General features: G+C 44.5%; 1 protein-coding gene across 3 annotated transcripts in view; it reads left to right on the top strand.

The window, feature by feature from the left end:
* Positions 1-22,248, top strand: part of glce (glucuronic acid epimerase) — a 56,187-nt gene that overhangs the window by 32,287 nt on the left and 1,652 nt on the right. For 2 of the 3 annotated variants that reach the window (XM_003228562.3, XM_008122276.2), the window contains one exon: positions 1,431-7,098. The exons of the other annotated variant lie outside the window; for it this stretch is intronic. In XM_003228562.3, the coding sequence (XP_003228610.2) occupies positions 1,431-2,455 (1,025 nt within the window). In that variant the 3' untranslated portion in view covers positions 2,456-7,098. Of the gene's footprint in view, positions 1-1,430; positions 7,099-22,248 lie in introns of those variants that run through there. 3 annotated transcript variants of the gene reach the window in all.

The following is a 22,248-nucleotide window of genomic DNA, read 5'->3' as shown; positions in this document are numbered from 1 at the left end:
CGGGGGTCTCTAAAGGCGGAGGCCGCAAAAGTCTCCAACCTAAAGGCCCAAATGTATGCATCTCTTAATGGGATTCTGACTGGAAGCATTTGAAAAACAACTTGGCTTTGCCCAGCCTTGGAGCCAACCTGAATTTGCTGCATAAATGGGATTATTATTTTTATTAGTAAAGGGAAAGGTTTTCCCCTGACATGAAGTCCAGTTGTGTCCGACTCTGGGGGTTGGTGTCCATCTCCATTTCTAAGCTGAAGAGCCGGCATTGTCCATAGACACCTCCAAGGTCATGTGGCCACTGGCATTATTATTATTATTATTATTACAACATTTAATTCCCGCCCTTCTCACCCGAGAGGGGACTCAGGGCGGCTTACAATAAACACACGTATAAAAATTATACAATACACTATAAATCAGATTAAAATTATTAGCTTACATCAACATTCATAAAAACATTCTAAAAACAGATGCATGGAGCACTGTTACCTTCCCGTCGGAGCAGTACCTATTGATCTACTCTATTTGCATGTTTTCAAACTGCCAGGTTGGCAGAAGCTGAGGCCAACAGCAGGAGTTCACCTCACCCCCCCGGATTCAAACCGCTGACTTTTTGGGCAGCAAGTTTAGCAACTAAGCAGTTTAACCCGCTGCACCATTAGGGGCTCCATTATTTATTTATTTGTTTATTTATTTATTTATTTGCTACATTTATATCCCGCTCTTCTCACCCCGGAGGGGACTCAGAGTGGCTTACAATTCAAATGTACGTAGAATATATTATTAGCATAGCACAATATAAGCATTACATTACTATATTGTACCATATCATTATATGGTAATATTATTAGTAATACTACATTTACAACATTATTATCAATATTATATGTGTATAAAAGGTAAAGGTTTTCCCCTGACGTTAAATCCAGTCGTGACCGACTCTGGGGGTTGGTGCTCATCTCCATTTCTAAGCCGAAGAGCCACTGTTGTCCATAGACATCTCCAGGTCATGTGGCCTGGAGATCATGACTGCATGGAGCTCCGTTACCTTCCCACCTGAGCGGTATCTATTGATCTACTCACCTTTGCATGTTTTCGAACTGCTAGGTTGGCAGGAGCTGGGGCTAACAGCGGGTGCTTATTCTGCTCCCGGGATTTGAACCTGGGACCTTTCGGTCTGCAAGTTCAGCAGCTCAGCCCTTTAACACACTGTGCCACCAAGGCCCCTATTATATGTGTATAAAATATATTATATATATTATATTATCAGCATAGCATGTTAGTGGGGAGAAGGGCCCGCAAGTGAATGGTTTTCCTGGCTCCTCTTTTTTTCTCTGGCCTCAGAGCATCGCTTGGTTTTGCCAAATGGCCTTGTGATGCCTTCTGTCCCTTCCTCGCTGGCTTTACGTTGTTGCTCTTCTCGTTGTTCTCCTCAGAAAACTCGGAGGGTGCCTGGCTGGCGCTGGGCAACGGGCGGGACTTCATCCTGTCCTTGGACCTGCGCTTGGTGGGCAACGGCAGCGTCTCGGTGGTCCTGGAGACGACGGAGAAGGGCCCGCCCTTCACGCTGCACTACGTCTCGGACTCGCACCTCATCTCCTTCAAGGACCGGGACGTCTCGTACGGGATCGGGGCCCGGTCCGGCTGGAGCACGCTCACCCGGGACCTGGTGACGGACCTGCGCAAAGGGGTGGGCCTCTCGCACACCAAGGCGGTCAAGCCCACCAAGATCATGCCCCGGAAGGTGGTGCGGCTGGTGGTGCGCGGCAGGGGCTTCCTCGACAACGTCACCGTCTCCTCCACCGCCCACATGGCCGCCTTCTTCGCCGCCAGCGACTGGCTGGTGCGCAACCAGGACGAGCGGGGCGGCTGGCCCATCATGGTGACCCGGAAGCTGGGGGAGGGGTTCCGGTCGCTGGAGCCGGGCTGGTACTCGGCCATGGCGCAGGGGCAGGCCATGTCCACGCTGGTGCGGGCCTTCCTGCTGACCAAGGAGCAGGCCTTCCTGGCGGCCGCGCTGCGGGCCACGGCCCCGTACAAGCTGCCCTCGGAGCAGCGCGGCGTGAAGGCCGTCTTCATGGGCCGGCACGACTGGTACGAGGAGTACCCCACGCGGCCCAGCTCCTTCGTGCTCAACGGCTTCATGTACTCCCTCATCGGCCTCTACGACCTGAAGGAGACGGCCGGGGAGGCGCTGGGCAGGGAGGCCCGGGGGCTGTACGAGCGCGGCATGGACTCCCTCAAGGCCATGCTCCCGCTCTACGACACCGGCTCCGGCACCGTCTACGACCTGCGCCACTTCATGCTGGGCGCCGCCCCCAACCTGGCCCGCTGGGACTACCACACCACGCACATCAACCAGCTCCAGCTGCTCAGCACCGTCGACGACAGCCCCGTCTTCAGGGAGTTCGCCAAGCGCTGGAAGGGCTACCTGCGCGGCGGGAGGGCCAAGCACAACTGAGCCCCCCGAGTGGGATCCCGTGCCCCCCGTTGCGCTCCAGAGCCTAGAAGGACAACTCTGCGCGTTGTGTACTTTTTCATATAAAGTGATCCTTAAAACCAGGCCTGCACAGCCTGTCACTCTCCCAAGCAGTTTGGACTTCAGGTCCCAGAATTCCCTGCCATTGGACACACTGACGATAGGGAATTCTGGGAGCCGGAGGCCCAGACGCCTGGAGGCTGCAGGTTGGAGAGGTCTGCTTGAAACCATTATTTTCCAATGTTTCCCAAACTCTGCTCTTCCAAGTATTTTGGACTTCAGAGCCCAGAATTCCCTGCCATTGGCGATAGTGAATTCTGGGAATCGGCAGCCCAAACGCCTGGAGGCCGCAGGTTGGAGAGGTCTGCTTGAGATCGTTCTTTTCCTGCTCTTGCAGGTATATTGGACTTCAGGTCCCAGAATTCCCTGCCATTGGCAATAGGGGATTCTGGGAGCTGGAGGCCCAAACGCCTAGAGGTTGGAGAGGTCTGCTTGAAACCCATTCTGTTCCAGTGTTTTGGAAACTCTGCTCTTCCAGGTATTTTGGACTTCAGAGCCCAGAATCCCCGACCCTTGCCCAAATGAAGACCAAAACACTTGCAGGACTAACATTTGGGAATCGCTGTTTGAACTGTTGCATTCCAGCGGTTTAATCCGTTAGTTCAGTAGTATCCAACCTTTGGTCCTCCAAGTGTTTTAGTTCAGCTCCCAGAATTCCTGGTCCAACTGGCAATTGGAGCTTCTGGGAGTTGTAGTCCCAAACACCTGTAGCACCACAGGCTGGACACACTGCTTTAGGGCAAGAAGGGACGTTGGAGGGGCTTCGTGTGGCCCCTGTATCCATGGCCCATGGAGCCCCCACCAGCCCCCTAAACTTGCCCCATTTTCCCCCCTTATTTTATTTTAAATCGGCATCATTTTGAGGGCAGTTTTTGCCAAAATCACTCTCTCAAACTTGGGAAAACATGGGAAGATGCACCCTCAACTTCTCACCAACGCGGCAGGTCTTTGCTGCTCTAAAGCATCTCACTTTCCTGCTGCGGTGTCTCCCCGAATGGCAAAAGGACGTGGCATCCGGTGGTCATTTGGGGAGCGACTGCGGGAGGAAAACGGGGATGTTGGGCCTCGGGGTGCATCCTCGGGGGGACGTGAGCCCCTCCCCACGGTCCTTCGGCCCCTTTTTGTAGCGTCCGAGGTACTTTCTCAAAGTGGGCGTCCAAGGCGACCGAATCCAAACGTTGTCCACTTGTTTACTTCTTCACTGAGGTCCGTCGTAACACTTGTGCATTATTACGTGTCTTCTTCAGACAGCCTTTTCCGTTACAGTTGGAGTTTTTTAGGGCAAAAAGTACTACAGAAACCATCACAGTGGGTTTGGGAAAAACACAAGAAAAAAGGAGATAAGAATATTATTCCCATTCCTTTGAGCCAAGATTCGTAACACTAAGTGGTCTCACAGCCACTTTATTTCCTTGTCACCCAGAGCGTGACGGGTGCCTGTTTTTTCTACGTATATCCATATATGTTTCCCCCTTTTTGGGGAATGTTTGGAGCTGTTTGGTTTAAGATTCCGTTTGCTGGGAAATGTGATCTGTTGGGATGTTTTCGTTCTCGAAGCACAACAAGGAGTGGGACCAGCCGGCTGCACAAAAACAGGGCCACACTGGTTCTGCCATCTCACACTCTCGTGTTCGACACTAACCCTTTCCTCCTTTGTATTGAGCATTTTTGTATTTTTCTGTTTTTTGGGAGATTTGGGTGGCCCTTTTGCATCCTCAGTACTTGCTGAAACAAAGTGCAAATCAGTTTGCAGAAGGGGCTCGAAATGAACCTCTTTTCTGCAGCTGCTCTTGATCATGAAGCTCCTCTTTGGTGAATGATTGTCCTTTACATTTGTGATTTATTTTATTTTAGCAAAGGAATCTGGTCTGTGGAGCTGGTCACTGCAATTCAGTAGTCCGCAAACTTTGTTCCCGCCGCTGTTTTGAACCGCGTTATTTCTTTCCATTTCTACTGCTACAAAAAAGCATCTTCCACTTGGCAAATTTCCTCCTGGTTCCTGAGAAGCCGATGCCGTGAGAGACACAAGTCTTTGCGGAAGCAAACTGAGAGGCTGGAATAACAAGAGAGCCCTTATCCTCTTAGATGCATTTCCCACTGAGATGTGCCGAAATCTTCCCAAACACGTTTCCTGGGAATTGTGTCCATCTTTTTGAGCGTTGTGTCTCAAATCCAAGAAGCCTTCCAACAAAACCAGGCATGGCTTTCTGCAGCGATATCTCTTTTCCGTTGCTGGTTGGCACATTTCTGAGCTTCTCAGGCCCAAAAGCCTTTCTTTCGGGTGTTTGGTTCCTTCTTGGGAATGTGGTAACCACCTTTCGGGATGCTTCCGAACCTTTCCCCATGCTTTTTTCTCCCTCTTTGGCAAATGCGCATTTCCCAGGCAAGTCTGGGAAGGTACAACATGTTTCTTAGGGCACAAAACGACACGACCACAAACTTTGGTGCTAACACGTCGGCACAAGGGTTTTACGACAAAGGTAGAGTCCATTTCCCACGTTTCCACCCAAAGCATACCTGGCTTTCCCCTGCGTTTCTCCTTGAAAATTGTGATGAAGTGACATTTTTGTATGATTTGGGAGGAGAAATGGAACAAAAAAGTAACGAGAATGGGGAGAAAAGTCAAAATGGAACAAAAGGTAGGTGAAATGGAAGGAAATGGTAGGAGAGAATGTTGCCTATATGTGTTTAAGAAGGTTTTGGGGGCAGATTTGAACCTCAACATGACAAAAAATGTGTTTTCTTGCAAAAAGTCAGGGCACAACCACACTTCCAAATCTTGACAATAGTGGTGCTTGCCTTTTGGGAAAGCCTTGAATTCCCTGGGCACTCAACACAGCACTTTCGTACTCTTTGATTTCCTGGTGAATTTCCAGAGATCTAGGCCTGGATCTCTGTGAGAGGCTTCCTTGCGGAATAATGCAGAGATGCTTCCCTTGAGTGATTTGGTGCATCAAGGATCGGCAATGCCTTCCAGATGTTGGGACTGCAACTCCCATTATCCCTGGCCATTGAATGCACATTGGCTGGGAGATGTTGGGAATGGCGATACTAAATGCATCTGGAGGGTGTGCATTGTCTGCTTGTGAGACATGGCTAGAAGTGTGCAATCTCTGGATTGGGAACTTGTGTGGCTTGGATGGGAATAATCATGATAACTTCAAATTGTAGAAGAGACGGTTGCTGGCCACCTCTCCTGCTCTGGCCTTTTCTCCTTTGGTGCTTGAGCTGGACAGTCTTGTGGACAAAGGTCAGGAAAGAAGTCAAGTGTGGCTCTTGGGTCTCTTGGCGCATGATGCCAAAATGGCTCTGAAAAGAGAGTTGTGGGTTCTTCCCGGGCAACAGAGGCGCAGAATGAGCTCTCTTCCTCGTCGGGCATGTTCTGGCCATCGAGATTTGTAGCAACAAGATGTGCAGAATGAGATCAATGACTCTTTTGGCTGTGCATCTTCGGAGTGGCCCGGGCATGTTTTGTTGGGGGCAAGCGCTGCTTTCGTGACCTGTTTGTGCCTTAACCGTGCGGCCATAGCTTTCTCCTGCGATAAGGAAAGAAATAGCGACAGCAGCATTGCTTGTTCTGGCTGGAAAGGTGTGTCCATGATCGGTCACAGAGGACCAAGGTGCCGCCAGATATTGGTTGACTCTCTGGGCTTAGGTACAGTCAGTCGGATCCCGTATTTATCCTTGCAAGGGATCCGAGGGGGCCAGGAGCCCTTTCTCTGGCCGGTGCGGGATTTTCATTTCATTCTTATGTCCGAATGATGCCGTTTGGGGCACACTTTGGGCCTGGTGCATGGTCACCGTTAAGAGTTGGAAGGAAGGCAAATGGGTTTGTGGAAAGTGTGACTCAAGTGTCATTGCATCCCAAAAGGAAAGAGGTTTGCAGAGTCCGCAATTTGCCCGTCTTGGGTCTCCGCATCGACCCTCTTCCTCCTTCATTGTGCAGGGATTTCGGATGCAGCCGGAAGGCAACAGGAAACCATGTGCTGCTGTTGATTATTTTTGGACATAGATAGAAAGTGAAGGCAAATTGTGAGACTCGGCTTCGTGCCTCTTGCACGTTTGTGCAAAGCGCTTTCTCACGAGAAACCCATGAGATGGAAGTGCCGCCCAAGACCCCACAAGCACAACCTTCGCCGTCCATACGAGACTCGCGCAATGCCGCTCTTTTTCACCCACTTTGCAATCATCCTTTTTCTGGTGGTCGTTGTCATTGTTGTTTTGATTTCCTTTTCCCCCCTTTGCTTGTCTACATGTGGGATTGACTCCATGTGTTAAATATGCAATAAATTGTTTACAGGATTTGCCCCTTTGAAGGGCGGGGAAAAAGTCCTTTGTAAAGCTGTACAGACTCTGTGGGTTTAAGCACAATGTGCACAGGTTAGTTTTCTATACGGCGAGACGTGAACCTTTTTTTGCAGCGGGAAACGCCCTGTTATGTTTATATATATATATATACATATAAATAAAATACAAATCTATATATATATATAAAGAATTAAAAGCTTTGTGCTTCGTGTAAAGCTGCTTTATAAAAATTGTAAAATAAAACGTTTTTAATCTTACAGTCGTCCGCTGTGTATGTTTGCATGATTATGATTATTTTTGTGTTTATTTATACTCTGCTTTTTCTCTCCACCAAATTGCCCAAACGTTAGCCGCAAGAATGATGTTGTTCTTGGGACTGCGGGTGCTAATATCTCCAAGGGCGATGGATGATGGGACCTATAGTCCAGCCCCATCCAGAGGCCATTGTATTACTGTATATACTTGAGTATAAACCTAGTTTTTCATCCCTTTTTTAAGACTGAAAAAGCCCCGCTCGGCTTATACTCGGGTGAGGGTCCTGGTTGGCTTATATTTGGGTCAGCTTATACTTGTGAATATATGGTACATTTATTATTTTTCTCTATTATTGTTGCTACTATTACATTTATTTGACTCTGATATTATTATTATTATTTTATTATGACACAGCAAACAAGATAGATATGCTGGATTTCGTTTCACAAAATCCCAAGTCGAACACTTCCCAAGCGTCTAGGACTGTGTGATGTATTTTCGGATGATGCGCACAGATCCCAGTCGGGTGGCCTTTTGCAGTTGGCAGATCGTAATTATTATTATTATTATTTGCGCATATTAAATTGTATTTCTACAAAACGCATATATTAAAATACAGAGAACAGTGATCAAATGACACAAGACACAAGCTTAATATATTATTATCTACTAACAAATAACATGCATAGGCCGACTGAAGACGACTCCCTGGATTTGATTGCATTGAGCCACAGCAGTTCACGTGGCGTCAAACTGCATTAAACCTACAGTGTAGATGCCCTTGAGGTTGTAGCACTGTGATTGGGGATAGGGTGGCCTTCCAGAGATTCTTTGAAACAGGGTTTGGCCAGATCTGTGCTGAAACCACCTTCCAAAAAACCGCTTGCGCCACTTGGAACCGGTAAAACCTTCAGGCACATTTTGCAATGTTTTCATGAATGAAGCAATGGGTAGGATGTGATACAAGAGGGGGAAACGGAAAGAAACGACAGCAAGAAACCAAAAAGAGTGCAGCGGATTAAACCACTGAGATGCTGAAATTGCAGACCGAAAGGTCAGCGGTTCAAATCCGGGGAGTGGGGTGAGCTCCCACTGTTAGCCCCAGCTTCTGCCAACCTAGCAGTTTGAAAGCATGCAAATGTGAGTAGATCAATAGGTACCGCTTTGGCAGGAAGGTAACGGTGCTCCATGCAGTCATGCCAGTGGCCACATGACCTTGGAGGTGTCTACGGACAATGCCGGCTCTTCAGCTTAGAAATGGAGATGAGCACCAACCCCCAGAGTGTGAGTAGATCAATAGGTACTGCTCCGGCGGGAAGGTAACTGCTCCATGCAGTCATGCCACTGGCCACATGACCTTGGAGGTGTCTATGGACAATGCTGGCTCTTCAGAAAATGGAGATGAGCACCAACCCCCAGAGTGTGAGTAGAGCAATAGGTACTGCTCTGGTGGGAAGGTAACAGCGCTCCATGCAGTCATGCCAGTGGCCACATGACCTTGGAGGTGTCTATGGACAATGCCGGCTCTTCAGCTTAGAAATGGAGATGAGCACCAACCCCCAGAGTGTGAGTAGAGCAATAGGTACTGCTCTGGTGGGAAGGTAACGGCGCTCCATGCAGTCATGCCAGTGGCCACATGACCTTGGAGGTGTCTACGGACAATGCCGGCTCTTCAGCTTAGAAATGGAGATGAGCACCAACCCCCAGAGTGTGAGTAGATCAATAGGTACTGCTCTGGCGGGAAGGTAACTGTGCTCCATGCAGTCATGCCACTGGCCACATGACCTTGGAGGTGTCTATGGACAATGCTGGCTCTTCAGAAAATGGAGATGAGCACCAACCCCCAGAGTGTGAGTAGAGCAATAGGTACTGCTCTGGTGGGAAGGTAACGGCGCTCCATGCAGTCATGCCAGTGGCCACATGACCTTGGAGGTGTCTATGGACAATGCCGGCTCTTCAGCTTAGAAATGGAGATGAGCACCAACCCCCAGAGTGTGAGTAGAGCAATAGGTACTGCTCTGGTGGGAAGGTAACGGCGCTCCATGCAGTCATGCCAGTGGCCACATGACCTTGGAGGTGTCTATGGACAATGCCGGCTCTTCAGCTTAGAAATGGAGATGAGCACCAACCCCCAGAGTGTGAGTAGAGCAATAGGTACTGCTCTGGCGGGAAGGTAACGGCGCTCCATGCAGTCATGCCAGTGGCCACATGACCTTGGAGGTGTCTATGGACAACGCCGGCTCTTCAGAGCCGCACTATGAACCCAAACAAGGATGGCCGTGGAGAGGTGATTCAATCCTTTTATTAGGACACGAATCCCTTCACAAGGGTCTCGTTCTTCAGGTCTCACCAGGGTCTTGGAGCTTCCCCTGCATCTCACACCATCTCATTGCATTGGGGTGGTTGGAGTGGTGCTAAACCGCATTAATTCTGCAGTGTAGATGCACCTCACCTCACCTGCACCTCTTTGAGGCCACAAAGTCAGGATGTCCTTGGAGGAACTGGCAAAACTGGTTCCAGCCGGAGGGAAACCTATATACGTCGTAAAAAGAAAAGGCCGCTGGGAATATTTTTCTAACCTCCTGCGAGTTGCCAAACGAGAACGGCCTGAAACCAAACGGCAATGACAACAAAGGCGGGACTCCTGTTTCCACGCTTTTGGAGGTCAAGGCTTTGTGTTGGCAACGCAAAACAACTCCTTCCTTTGGGCTGCTTTTCATCTCCTTTTCTCAAGGTGCGTCTACACTGTTGGGCGAATGCAGCTCAACACCGATGCAATTCAGCAGATGTTGTGGTCTTGCAAGTCTCTCGACCATCTCTACCCAAGGTTTCCATCGCATTGCGTTGGCAGTTCAAGCCATTCAGTCGTCCTTCAGTGTAGATGCCTTCCCGGTAGAACTCCAACAGGAGTTGTGGGTGTTGTAGTTTGGCAAGGACTTGAGCCTTCGCCACCAAAGAAATGCTGGCGACAATTCCTATGATTCCATAGCCCTGGAAACTGGAACTCAATGGAGCCGAAACTAGAACTAGGAGCAATGGGTTCAAATCACAGAAAAGGGGATTCCACCTGAACATTAAGAAGAACTTCTTAGGGCTGTTCAACAGTGGAACTCTCTGCCTCAGAGTCCGGAGGAGGTGGCCATTTGTCTTATTATTATTACCATTATTATTATTATTATTATTTTATTATGACACAGCAAACAAGGTAGATATGCTGGTTTTCATATCACAAAATCACAAGTCAGACACTTCCCAAGCTTCTAGGACTGTGTGATGTATTATTATTATTATTATTATTATTATTATTATTATTATTATTATTATTATTTTATTATTATTATTATGACACAGCAAACAAGATAGAAAGGCTGGATTTCGTATCACAAAATCACAAGTTGAACTCTTCACAAGTGTCTAGGACTGTGTGATGTATTATTATTATTATTATTATTATTATTATTATTATTATTATTATTATTATTATGACACAGCAAACAAGATAGATATGCTGGATTTCATATCACAAAATCACAAGTCGAACACTTCCCAAGTGTCTAGGACTGTGTGATGTATTATTATTATTATTATTATTATTATTATTATTATTATTATTATTATTATTATTATGACAGCAAACAAGATAGATATGCTGGATTTCGTTTCACAAAACCACAAGTCAAACACTTCCCAAGTGTCTAGGACTGTGTGATGTATTATTATTACTATTATTATTATTATTATTATTATTATTATTATTATTTTATTATGACACAGCAAACAAGATAGATATGCTGGATTTCGTATCACAAAATCACAAGTCAAACACTTCCCAAGTGTCTAGGACTGTGTGATGTATTATTATTATTATTATTATTATTATTATTATTATTATTATTATTATTATTATTATTAAGCAGGGGCTGGATGGTCATCAGTCTGGGGTGCTTTGGTTTTCCTGCATGAAGGCAGTATAACTGGTTTGACTGAGTGTCCTTTGGGGTCTCTTCCAACACTATCATTCTAAAAAGCCAGCTTTTTTATCGTTTCAGATGTGACTTGAGAACATACTGCAAGTTGCTTCTGGTGTGAGAGAATTGGCCGTCTACGGAGATGTTGCCCAGGAGACACCCGGATGTGTTACTGGGAGGCTTGTCTCATGTCCTTGCAAGCTAGAGCTTACAGACGGGAGCCCACCCTGTCCCACGGACCCGAATCGGCAACCTTCAGGTCAACAACCCAACCTTCAGGTCAGCAGTTCAGCCGGCACAAGGGTTTAACCTATTGTTAAAGGCCAGCTTAGGGATGTCTAGTTGGCACAGCTGTGTCTCTTCTCTCAAATAACTGGCTTACCATTGTTATTTCCTAATTGGTTATATCATTAAAAAAAAACATGGGAAAAGTTGATTAAACGGCACAAACTTTATTTCTGTGGGACATCCTCCAACACATTTTGTGAGACTTTTCCAAGTCCCAACCAATTGCAACCACGAAAATGAAGTTTCTGGACTATAACAACTTCCTTCGAAGTAACCGCCGCACAGTTAAACCACTTAAATCCCACTTTCAAACCAGGAACAGAAAAAAAGTTCCAATGTTGTTACGTAGTGCCATATTTTCATAGGAAGTGGTGCAAAACTTGGGTGCTGCTGGAGGGAACAAGGCGCCTCTGTGCTGGGACTGGAAAGGCTGGTTTTCCGCCTCCTCCTCGGCCTCACCCACAAGTGGGGAAAGAACGGGCCGCCCGGGGAGGCCGTTGGGCCTCGGCTTCTGCAAACACAACTGCCCCTCCCTCCAAAAATGCCTTTGCAGCAACGGTTGCAAAAGTGGAGCTTTATGTAAAAAGGTGATGCTTTTCTACACAAACCCTCGTGCCTTTAGGACCCCCCGGTGGCCTAGTGGACTAAAGCCTCGTGACTTGAAGGTTGGGCTGCTGGCCTGAACGCTGCCAGGTTCGAATCCCACCCGGGGAGAGTGCAGATTTTGTCAATGTCTATTGTTTCCAAATGCCGGCTGAGATCTTTTGGCACGGCACCCAATGTGCCCACCACCACCGGGACCACCTGCACTGGTTTCTGCCAGAGTCTTTGCAGTTCAATCTTGAGGTCCTGATAGCGGCTGAGTTTTTCCTGTTGTTTTTCGTCAATGCGACTGTCACCTGGGATGGCGACATCAATGATCCAAACCTTGTTCTTTTCCACAACTGTGATGTCTGGTGTGTTGTGTTCCAGAACTTTCTCAGTCTGGATTTGGAAGTCCCACAGTATCTTTGCGTGCTCATTTTCCACGACCTTTGCTGGTTTGTGATCCCACCAGTTCTTTACTGCTGGGAGGTGGTACTCAAGGCATAAGTTCCAATGGATCATTTGGGCCACATAGTTGTGCCTCTGTTTGTAGTCTGTCTGTGCGATTTTCTTACAGCAGCTGAGGATATGATCCATGGTTTCGTCAGCTTCCTTGCACAGTCTACATTTTGGGTCATCAGCTGATTTTTTGATCTTGGCCTGAATTGCCTTTGTCCTGATGTCTTGCTCCTGGGCTGCAAGGATCAGGCCTTCTGTCTCCTTCTTCAGGTTCCCATTCGTGAGCCAGAGCCAGGTCTTCTATTATTATTATTATTATTATTATTATTATTATTATTATTATTATTAATTGCCTTTGTCCTGATGACTTTCTCCTGGGCTGCAAGGATCAGGCCTTCTGTCTCCTTCTTCAGGGTCCCATTCGTGAGCCAGAGCCAGGTCTTCTATTATTATTATTATTATTATTATTATTATTATTAATTCCCTTTGTCCTGATGTCTTGCTCCTGGGCTGCAAGGATCAGGCCTTCTGTCTCCTTCTTCAGGGTCCATTCGTGAGCCAGAGCCAGGTCTTCTATTATTATTATTATTATTATTATTATTATTAATTGCCTTTGTCCTGATGTCTTGCTCCTGGGCTGCAAGGATCAGGCCTTCTGTCTCCTTCTTCAGGGTCCCATTCGTGAGCCAGAGCCAGGTCTTCTATTATTATTATTATTATTATTATTATTATTATTATTATTATTATTAATGGCCTTTGTCCTGATGTCTTGCTCCTGGGCTGCAAGGATCAGGCCTTCTGTCTCCTTCTTCAGGGTCCCATTTGTGAGCCAGAGCCAGGTCTTCTCCTTCTCAGCTTTTCCTTCAGTTTTGTCAAGGAACTTTCCATGCAGTGTTTTGTTGTGCCAGCTGTCAGCTCTAGTTTGTAGTGCGGTTTTCTTGTACTCAGTCTTTGTCTGCTGTGTTTTGAGGAGTTTCTGATTTTTGACTTCAGTAATAATAATTATAATACTTATTATTATTATTATTATTATTATTATTATTATTATTATTATTATTGATACCTTCTCCCCAATCAATGTGGGTCCCAAAAACATAATGTTGACACACAGGTGTTGCAAATTGCAACAAATCCTTGATCTTTATGGGACCGCCGCCCGGCCTGGTTTCGTGCTCAGTTTTTACGGGTGAACGATCCCTTTCGGCATCCTACCGGCGGAGTCATTAAAAAGGTTACTCATTAACGTGCCCAAGCGCCGGCCCAGAAATAGCTGGGTTCTCCTGGAAGCAGGTGCCGCTCCGTGTTTTGCACTTTGCGAAGGAGGCTTTGTGGAAAGCAGAAAGAGGTCCCAGGGTGGCCTGGCCCGGTGCATTCCTCTGTCCTGCCTTAGACAAGAAGATCTCGGGGCTGCAGGGAGGAGGAAGGCAGAAGCCTCTTTTGCAGGTGTGTCCCTGCGTGTATGTTTTGGAAAAACTTCATGTGCATGCAGGCAGGCACCCTGTGCGCCTCCGGAGATTGAAAAACGAGGAGTAACAGGCGGTGGAAACCTCAGAAGGGCAAGAGCAGATGCAGTTGAGATCCGTACCGTAACAGAACGCTTTCTTGCAATTGGGAAGGTAGGTGGATAAGAGAGGCAGAAACCAAGAACCTGGACTCTAGAACCCGGGAGTCTAGAACTTGATACTATTGAGCCTGGGAGCATTTCCTCAGCCGTGACATTTCAAGGAGATCTCAGTCGATTGAACACATCCAGGCTGGCGTCACTTTCTGTAGGTAGGAAAACCAGGCTGGAATTTATTGGTTTGCAATTCAGTTTGCTGGGTGGATTCTGGGAATTGTAACTCAACAACAGGGACGCGAGAGTCCTGTTTCAATACGTGAAAGGATTAATTGGGGACAAGTTTGTCGTTCTAGAGCAGAGCTTTCCCAAATGTGTGTCGGGACACACTCGTGTTCAAGTGTAGGTAGTACTGTTGTAATGTTTAGAATTTGCACAATTTGTTGATGGAGTTGCAGTCGTTGCCACTAAAATGGATACGTTTCTAATTAAGAAAAGAAAAATGTGTTGACAGCGATGTTTTGTGACAAACTCCATGGAAACTTAGAGGAAACTACACAGGAATTAACTGTAGGACAGAAAAGGTGAAAATGCCCAAAACTCATTTGTACAGTAATGCTTACATGAAACTTATATCTATATATATAAAAGAGTGATGGCATCACGGCGACCCACAAAACAACAAAACTACAGGCCCCCCAACCTCGAAATTTGACAACACAACCCCTCATCCACGCCTCTAGGTTGATACAACAAAATGAAAAGAAAAATAAAGTCCTAATTAGAGAGAGAGGAATAATTGCTTTTATCCAATTGCTGCCAGTTAGAAGGCTAAGCTCCTCCAACTTGGTTTCCTAGCAACCCAATAAAAAATAATAAAAACACTAAAAAAAATTTAAGACACTAAAAATTAATACAATACAATAATAAAATATAATAAATAAAAAGATAACTTACAATAAAATCAATTTAAAAAAACAAATAACGTCAAATAAAAATTACACAACAATTTTTAACCAATACCACCACCACTTTGCCACAGCAACGCGTGGCCGGGCACAGCTAGTATAATATATAATATATGTATGTATATTATATATTGTATATTATATATTATATATTGTATGAAACTCTTATAAGAGGTTTGTTTAAACTCTGGTTTGTTAGTAAAACTGAATTGCTGTGTTGCGAAAGGAGGCCTCTAAACGTGTTGTCAAAGGCTTTCATGGTCAGGAGTTGTTGTGTGTTTTCTGGGCTGTATGGCCATTTTCCAGAAGCATTCTCTCCTGACGTTTCGCCCACATTTATGACAGGCATCCTCAGAGGTTGTGAGGATGCCTGCCATAGATGTGGGCAAAACGTCAAGAGAGAGAATGCTTCTGGAACGAGGCCTCTAAACATTTAGGAAGAACTTCCTGATGTTAACAGGTGTACAAAAGAGTTCTCCTGGATGGCCATCTGTCAGGAGGGCTTTGATTGTGCCTTCCTGCATAGCAGAATGGGTTGAACTGAATGGCTTTTAGTGGCCCCTTCCAACGCTTAAGAGTCTACAAAAGTCATGCCTCTGAGGGTTTTGTTTTGGAGTCTTTTTTATTGTATAATAATAATAATAATAATAATAATAATAATAATAATAATAATATCCAAAAATACATCACGCAGTCCTAGACACTTGGGAAGTGTTCGACTTGTGATTTTGTGATACGAAATCCAGCATATCTAGCTTGTTTGCTGTGTCATAAAATAATAATAATAATAATAATAATAATAATAATAATAATACATCACACAGTCCTAGACACTTGGGAAGTGTTTGACTTGTGATTTTGTGAAACGAAATCCAGCATATCTATCTTGTTTGCTGTGTCATAATAATAATAATAATAATAATAATAATAATAATAATAATAATAATAATAATAATAACAACACTTTATTTATACCGGGGACTCGGGGCGGCTTACATGGGTCAGAGGCCCAAACAACATAAGGACAAGATAAACGACAACATAATATAGCAACCAAATTCGAGGTTTACTGAATGAATTATGATGGCTTTAACTCGGTCCAGATTAAGGTTTACGTGCAATGTTTATGTGGACGAATGGATTAAGTATTTTTATTGTACTGTTTTAAATGTATTTATTTATTTATTTATTTACAGTATTTATATTCCGCCCTTCTTTCTCACCCCGAAGGGGACTCAGGGCGGATTACAATGAACACATATATGGCAAACATTCAATGCCAACAGACAAACAACATTCAGTTTTAGACAGACACAGAGGCATTTTTTTTAACATCTTTCCAGGTTCACGATTCTGGCCACAGGGGGAGCTGTTGCTTCACCGTCCATTGGTGGCTGTTCTTCCTCTTCTTTTCCTCGTGAGCAGTTTTATGGTGTTGTAGATTAGTTAAATTAGCCTCCCGCATAAAGCGTACCTAAATTTTCCCTACTTGACAGATGCAACTGTCTTTCAGGGCTGCATAGGTCAACAGCAAGCCAGGGCTATTTTTTTTTTTATGGTCGGAGGCTTAACCCGACCCGGGCTTCGAACTCATGACCTCTCGATCAGTAGTGATTTATAGCAGCTGGTTACTAAATTGATTGTTTTAATTGCTATGTTTTATTTTTGTACTGTATACCGGCATTGAATTTGCCAGATTGTGAGCCGCCCTGAGTCCCTTCGGGTGAGAAGGGCGGCACAGAAATGATGGAAATAAATAAATGAATAAATTTACGATAGTAAACGACGGCACGACAATTCATGCAAGTGACTTAATAGAAAGCAACAACACGAACCATCAAGAGGAAATGTTTCCAAGTTCTGGGGCTGAACGTGGCAGGCCAAGGAGACAAAAATAAAAAGACGCAAACAGGCAAAAATACAAAGGCACAAACAAAAGGACATGAAGCTGTGGACAAGTCTACATAGGAAGCACCAACTGGAGCATTGCCCAAACACGAATCAAAGAACATGAAAAGCACTTCAGATTAACTCAACCGGAGAAGTCAACCATAGAAAAGCACCTGATGAACCAACCTGGACACAACATATTATTTGTGAACCTAGAAATGATGGACCACTCTAACAATCACCACGTCAAACTACACAGAGAAGCCACCAAAATCCACAAGAAACAGTTGGACAATGTCAACAGAAAGGAAGAAACCATGAAAATGGACAAAATCTGGTCACCAGTATTTAAAAAAAACTCTAGAATCAGGACAGTAAATAAAGAACAATACAGTAGAGTCTCACTTATCCAACATTCGCTTATCCAACGTTCTGGATTATCCAACGCATTTTTGTAGTCAATGTTTTCAATAAATAGTGATATTTTGGTGCTAATTCATAAATACAGTAATAACTACATAGCATTACTGCGTATTGAACTACCTTTTCTGCCAAATTTGTTTTCTAACATGATGTTTTGGTTCTTCATTTATAAAATCACTAGCTGTGCCCGGCCACGCGTTGCTGTGGCGAAGTCTGGTGGTCTGGGAAATAAAGTCTTGAGGAATTGGTGGTAGTTAAGGTCAAGGGTCAAGGTTTTCCCCAGACATTAAGTCCAGTCGTGTCTGACTCTGGGGGTTGGTGCTCATCTCCATTTCTAAGTCGAAGAGCCGGCGTTGTCCGTAGACTCCTCCAAAGTCATGTGGGATGACTGCATGGAGCGGCGTTACCTTCCCGCTGGAGCAGTACCTATTGATGCACTCACATTTGCATGTTTTTGAACTTCTGGGTTGGCAGAAGCTGGGGCTAACAGTGGGGGCTCTCTCCGCTCCCCCAATTCAAACCTGTGGCCTTTCGGTCCAGAAGTTCAGCAGCTCAGTGCTTTAACACGCTGCGCCATCAGGGGATATTATTTCCTAGAGGTTGTGAATATACAATATTTCTGATTGGTTTTTTTTGTTTGTTGGAGGCAAGTATGAATGCTGCAATTAGGAAAAATGATTAGGATGTAATGGCCTTGCAGCTTTAAAGCCTGGCTGTTTCCTCCCTGAGTGAATTTTTTGTTGGGAGGTGTTAGCTGGCCCTGATTGTTTCCTGTCTGGAATTCCCTTGTTTTCAGAGTGGTGTTGTTTGCGATATTTTATGTGCTTCTACTGTCTGTGGCCCTGAGAAAACAGAGGATTTTCCAGACTTTGATGATGGGAATACTTTGTTGGGAGGTGTTAGCTGGCCCTGATTGTTTCCTGTCTGGAATTCCCTTGTTTTCAGAGTGGTGTTGTTTGCGATATTTTATGTGCTTCTACTGTCTGTGGCCCTGAGAAAACAGAGGATTTTCCAGACTTTGATGATGGGAATACTTTGTTGGGAGGTGTTAGCTGGCCCTGATTGTTTCCTGTCTGGAATTCCCTTGTTTTCAGAGTGGTGTTGTTTGCGATATTTTATGTGTTTCTACTGTCTGTGGCCCTGAGAAAACAGGATTTGCCAGACTTTGATGATGGGAATACTTTGTTGGGAGGTGTTAGCTGGCCCTGATTGTTTCCTGTGTGGAATTCCCCTGTTTATTTACTGTCCTGGTTTTAGAGATTATATTGTTCTGCATTATTCTATCCCAGTAATTATTTCATATTAAAGAAGAATCTCACTTATCCAACATTCGCTTATACAATGTTCTGGATTATCCAACGCAGTCTGCCTTTTCATAATCAATGTTTTTGTAGTCAGTGTTTTAAATTCATTGGGATATTTTAGTGGTAAATTTGTAAATACAGTACAGTAGAGTCTCACTTATCCAACATAAACGGGCCGGCAGAACATTGGATAAGCGAATATGTTGGATAATGAGGAATTAAGGATAACCCTATTAAACATCAAATTAAGTTATGATTTTACAAATTAAGCACCAAAACATCATGTTAGACAACAAATTTGTCAGAAAAAGTAGTTCAGTACACAGTAATGCTATATAGTAACTACTGTATTTATGAATTTAGCACCAAAATATCACGATATATTGAAAGCATTGACTACAAAAATGCGTTGGATAATCCAGAACGTTGGATAAGCGAGTGTTGGATAAGTGAGACTCTACTGTAAATACTACATAGCATTACTGCGCATGGAACTACTTTTTCTGTCAAATTTGTTGTATAATATGATGTTTTGGTGCTTAATTTGTATAACGATTACCTAATTTGATGTTTAATTGGCTTTTCCTGAATCCCTTCTTATTATCCAACATATTCACTTATCCTGCCAGCCTGTTTACGTTGGATAAGTGAGACTGTACTGTATATTTCTAATCTTATATTATCTGCTCAGAACTGGATTATCTGAGGCCCCTTCTTCACAGCTGTATAAAATGCCCACTGAAGTGGATTATATGGAAGTGCGGAGTCAAGATAATCCAGTTCAAAGCAGATAATATAAGATTATAAATGGGTTATATAGCTGTGTGGAAGGGCCTTGTGTCCACACTGCCATATAATCCAGTGCAAATTAGATAATCTGTGGAAGAAGTCTAAGTGAGGCCTAAATCTGCCTGTCCCCTAACTGAAACCTGGCTGTCCCTTGGTTGCTAGGCAACCAAGTGGGCAGAGATTAGCCCTCTAAACTGGCAGCAATTGGATAAAAAAAAATATTGCTCTCCCTCTAATTAGGACTTTATTTTTCTTTTCTTTTTGTTGTATCAACCTTGAGGCGTGGATGATGGGTTGTGTTGTCAAATTTTGAGGTTGGGGGGCCTGTACTTTTGTTGTTTTGTGAATCGCCGTGATGCCATCACTCTTTTATATATATAGATAACCTAATTTGATGTTTAATAGGCTTTTCCTTAATGCCTCCTTATTATCCAACATATTCGCTTATCCAACATTCTGCCGGCCCGTTTATGTTGGATAAGCGAGACTCTACTGTACTAGAAAACAGGGCAATTCCAGGCAGGAAACAATCAGGGGCAGCTATCACCTCCCAACAAAGAATTTGCCCAGGCAGAAAGCAGCCAGGCTTTGAAGCAGCAAGGCTATCCAATGCTAATCAAGCTGACCAATTGCAACATTCACACTTGCCTCAAACAGACAAGGGTTCTTTCCTTCTCCCTCCCTGGACAGTAGTCCACAGGGATATCAACCCCACTTATTTATTTATTATTTTATTTATTTACAGTATTTATATTCCACCCCCCTTTCTCACCCCGAAGGGGACTCAGGGTGGATTACAATGAACACATAGATGGCAAACATTCAGTGCCAACAGACAAATAACATATATAGACAGACACAGAGGCATTTAACATTTTTTCCAGCTTCACGACTCCGGCCACAGGGGGAGCTGTTGCTTCACTGTCCACTAGTGGCTGTACTTCCTCGTTCCTTTCCTCGTGTTTTGCTGGCAGTTTTTATGGTGTTGTAAATTAGTTAAATTAGCCTCCCGCATAAAGTGTACCTAAATTTCCCTACTTGACAGATGCGACTGTCTTTCGGGGCTGCATAGGTCAACAGCAAGCTGGGCTATTTAATGGTCGGGGGCTTAACCTGACCCGGGCTTTGAACTCATGACCTCTCAGTCAGTAGTGATTTATTGCAGCTGGTTACTAGCCAGCTGCGCCACAGCCCGGTTGCCTAGTTTCCAACAGATTTCACAACCTCTGAGGATGCCTGCCATAGATGTGGGCAAAACGTCAGGAGGGAATGCTTCTGGAACATGGCCAGACAGCCCTGCAAACTCTCAGCAACCCATTTTTGCATTTCTCGCACCAAGATGGCTTTCCTTGCAGCAACTAAAACGAAAGGGCAGCACGAAGTCATCTGACCCTTGTGCAAAATGGGAAAATCCAGACGTTTCCATCCTGTTTGGCCGTAAACACATCCAGCCCGGCTCTTTTTCTCTCTGCGCATGATGCGCACATTGCAGAATCAGCTCTCTCTTTGGCTTTGTTTCGCAAAAGCCACATCCCATTTCTTTTTGGTGTCCAGAATGCAATGCCGTGTCAGATTCAGAGTTCTGTTCTGTGCTGCCTTTTTGGAAAGGACTGCAGCTCTCAGCATCCCCGGAAAGCAAGGCCTTTTACACTGTGACTCTTGGGACAAGTGTGGTGTTCTTTGTGGCCCTTTGCGTTGCTGCAGAGGCACCTTGGACAGGTAAGGCGGGCTCTTCCTTAAAGAGGAAGGCAATACATCATCCACGCATTGAGGAAATAGATATATAGGTGCACAGCCTATTCTGATTATTGATTATGATTTCTGTTCCTGGTTTATAAATGTCATTTCCTTATTGGTTTTATCATAAATATATGGGAAAAGTTTATTAAACTTCAAAAACTTAGTCTTTGCGGAAGGGACAACCTGCCATGGCACATTTTGCTATAGTTTTTCAATTATTGAGTGAGTTGTCGAAGGCGTTCATGGCCAGAATCACTGGGTTGCTGTGTGTTTTCCAGGCTCTATGGCCATGTTCCAGAAGCATTCTCTCCTGACGTTTCACCCACATCTATGACAGGCGTCCTCAGAGGTTGGGAGGAATAATAATAATAATAATAATAATAATAATAATAATAATAAGAAGAAGAAGAAGAAGAAGAAGAAGAAGAAGAAGAAGAAGAAGAAGAAGAAGAAGAAGGTTGTTGTGTGTTTTCCAGGCTGTCTGGCCATGTTCCAGAAGCATTCTCTCCTGACGTTTCTCCCACATCTATGGCAGGCATCCTCAGAGGTTGTGAGGAATAATAATAATAATAATAATAGGGTTGTTGTGTGTTTTTCAGTCTTCCAAACGAAAAACTGAACATTTTTCAAATTTGGTTACATAGTGTTATTATTTTTATTTTATTTTATTTTTCATGTCAGGAGTAATTTGAGAAGTTGCTTCTGTTGTGAGAGAATTGGCCGTCTGCAAGGACGTTGCCCAAGGGACATCGCCTGGATGTTTTGATGTTTTTACCATCCTTGTGGGAAGCTTCTCTCATGTCCCGGCATAGGAAGCTGGAGCTGATAAAGGGAGCTCATCTGCACTGTGTCTGGGTTGGATTCGAACCGGCAACCTTCAGGTCAGCAACCCAACCTTGGAAAGAGTTCGACTTGTGATTTTGTGATTCGAAATCCAGCATATCTATCTTGTTTGCTGTGTCATAATAAAATAATAATAGTAATAATAATAATAATAATAATAATAATAATAATAATAATAAACATCACACAGTCCTAGGCACTTGGGAAGTGTTCGACTTGTGATTTTGTGATACGAAATCCAGCATATCTATCTTGTTTGCTGTGTCATACAATAATAATAATAATAATAATAATAATAATAATAATAATAATAAACATCACACAGTCCTAGGCACTT

This window comes from Anolis carolinensis, unplaced genomic scaffold, assembly GCF_035594765.1.
Source record: "Anolis carolinensis isolate JA03-04 unplaced genomic scaffold, rAnoCar3.1.pri scaffold_11, whole genome shotgun sequence".
NCBI lineage: Eukaryota > Metazoa > Chordata > Lepidosauria > Squamata > Dactyloidae > Anolis > Anolis carolinensis.
The sequence above is the reverse complement of the archived record's forward strand: the minus strand, read 5'-3'. Positions and strand labels throughout refer to the sequence as shown.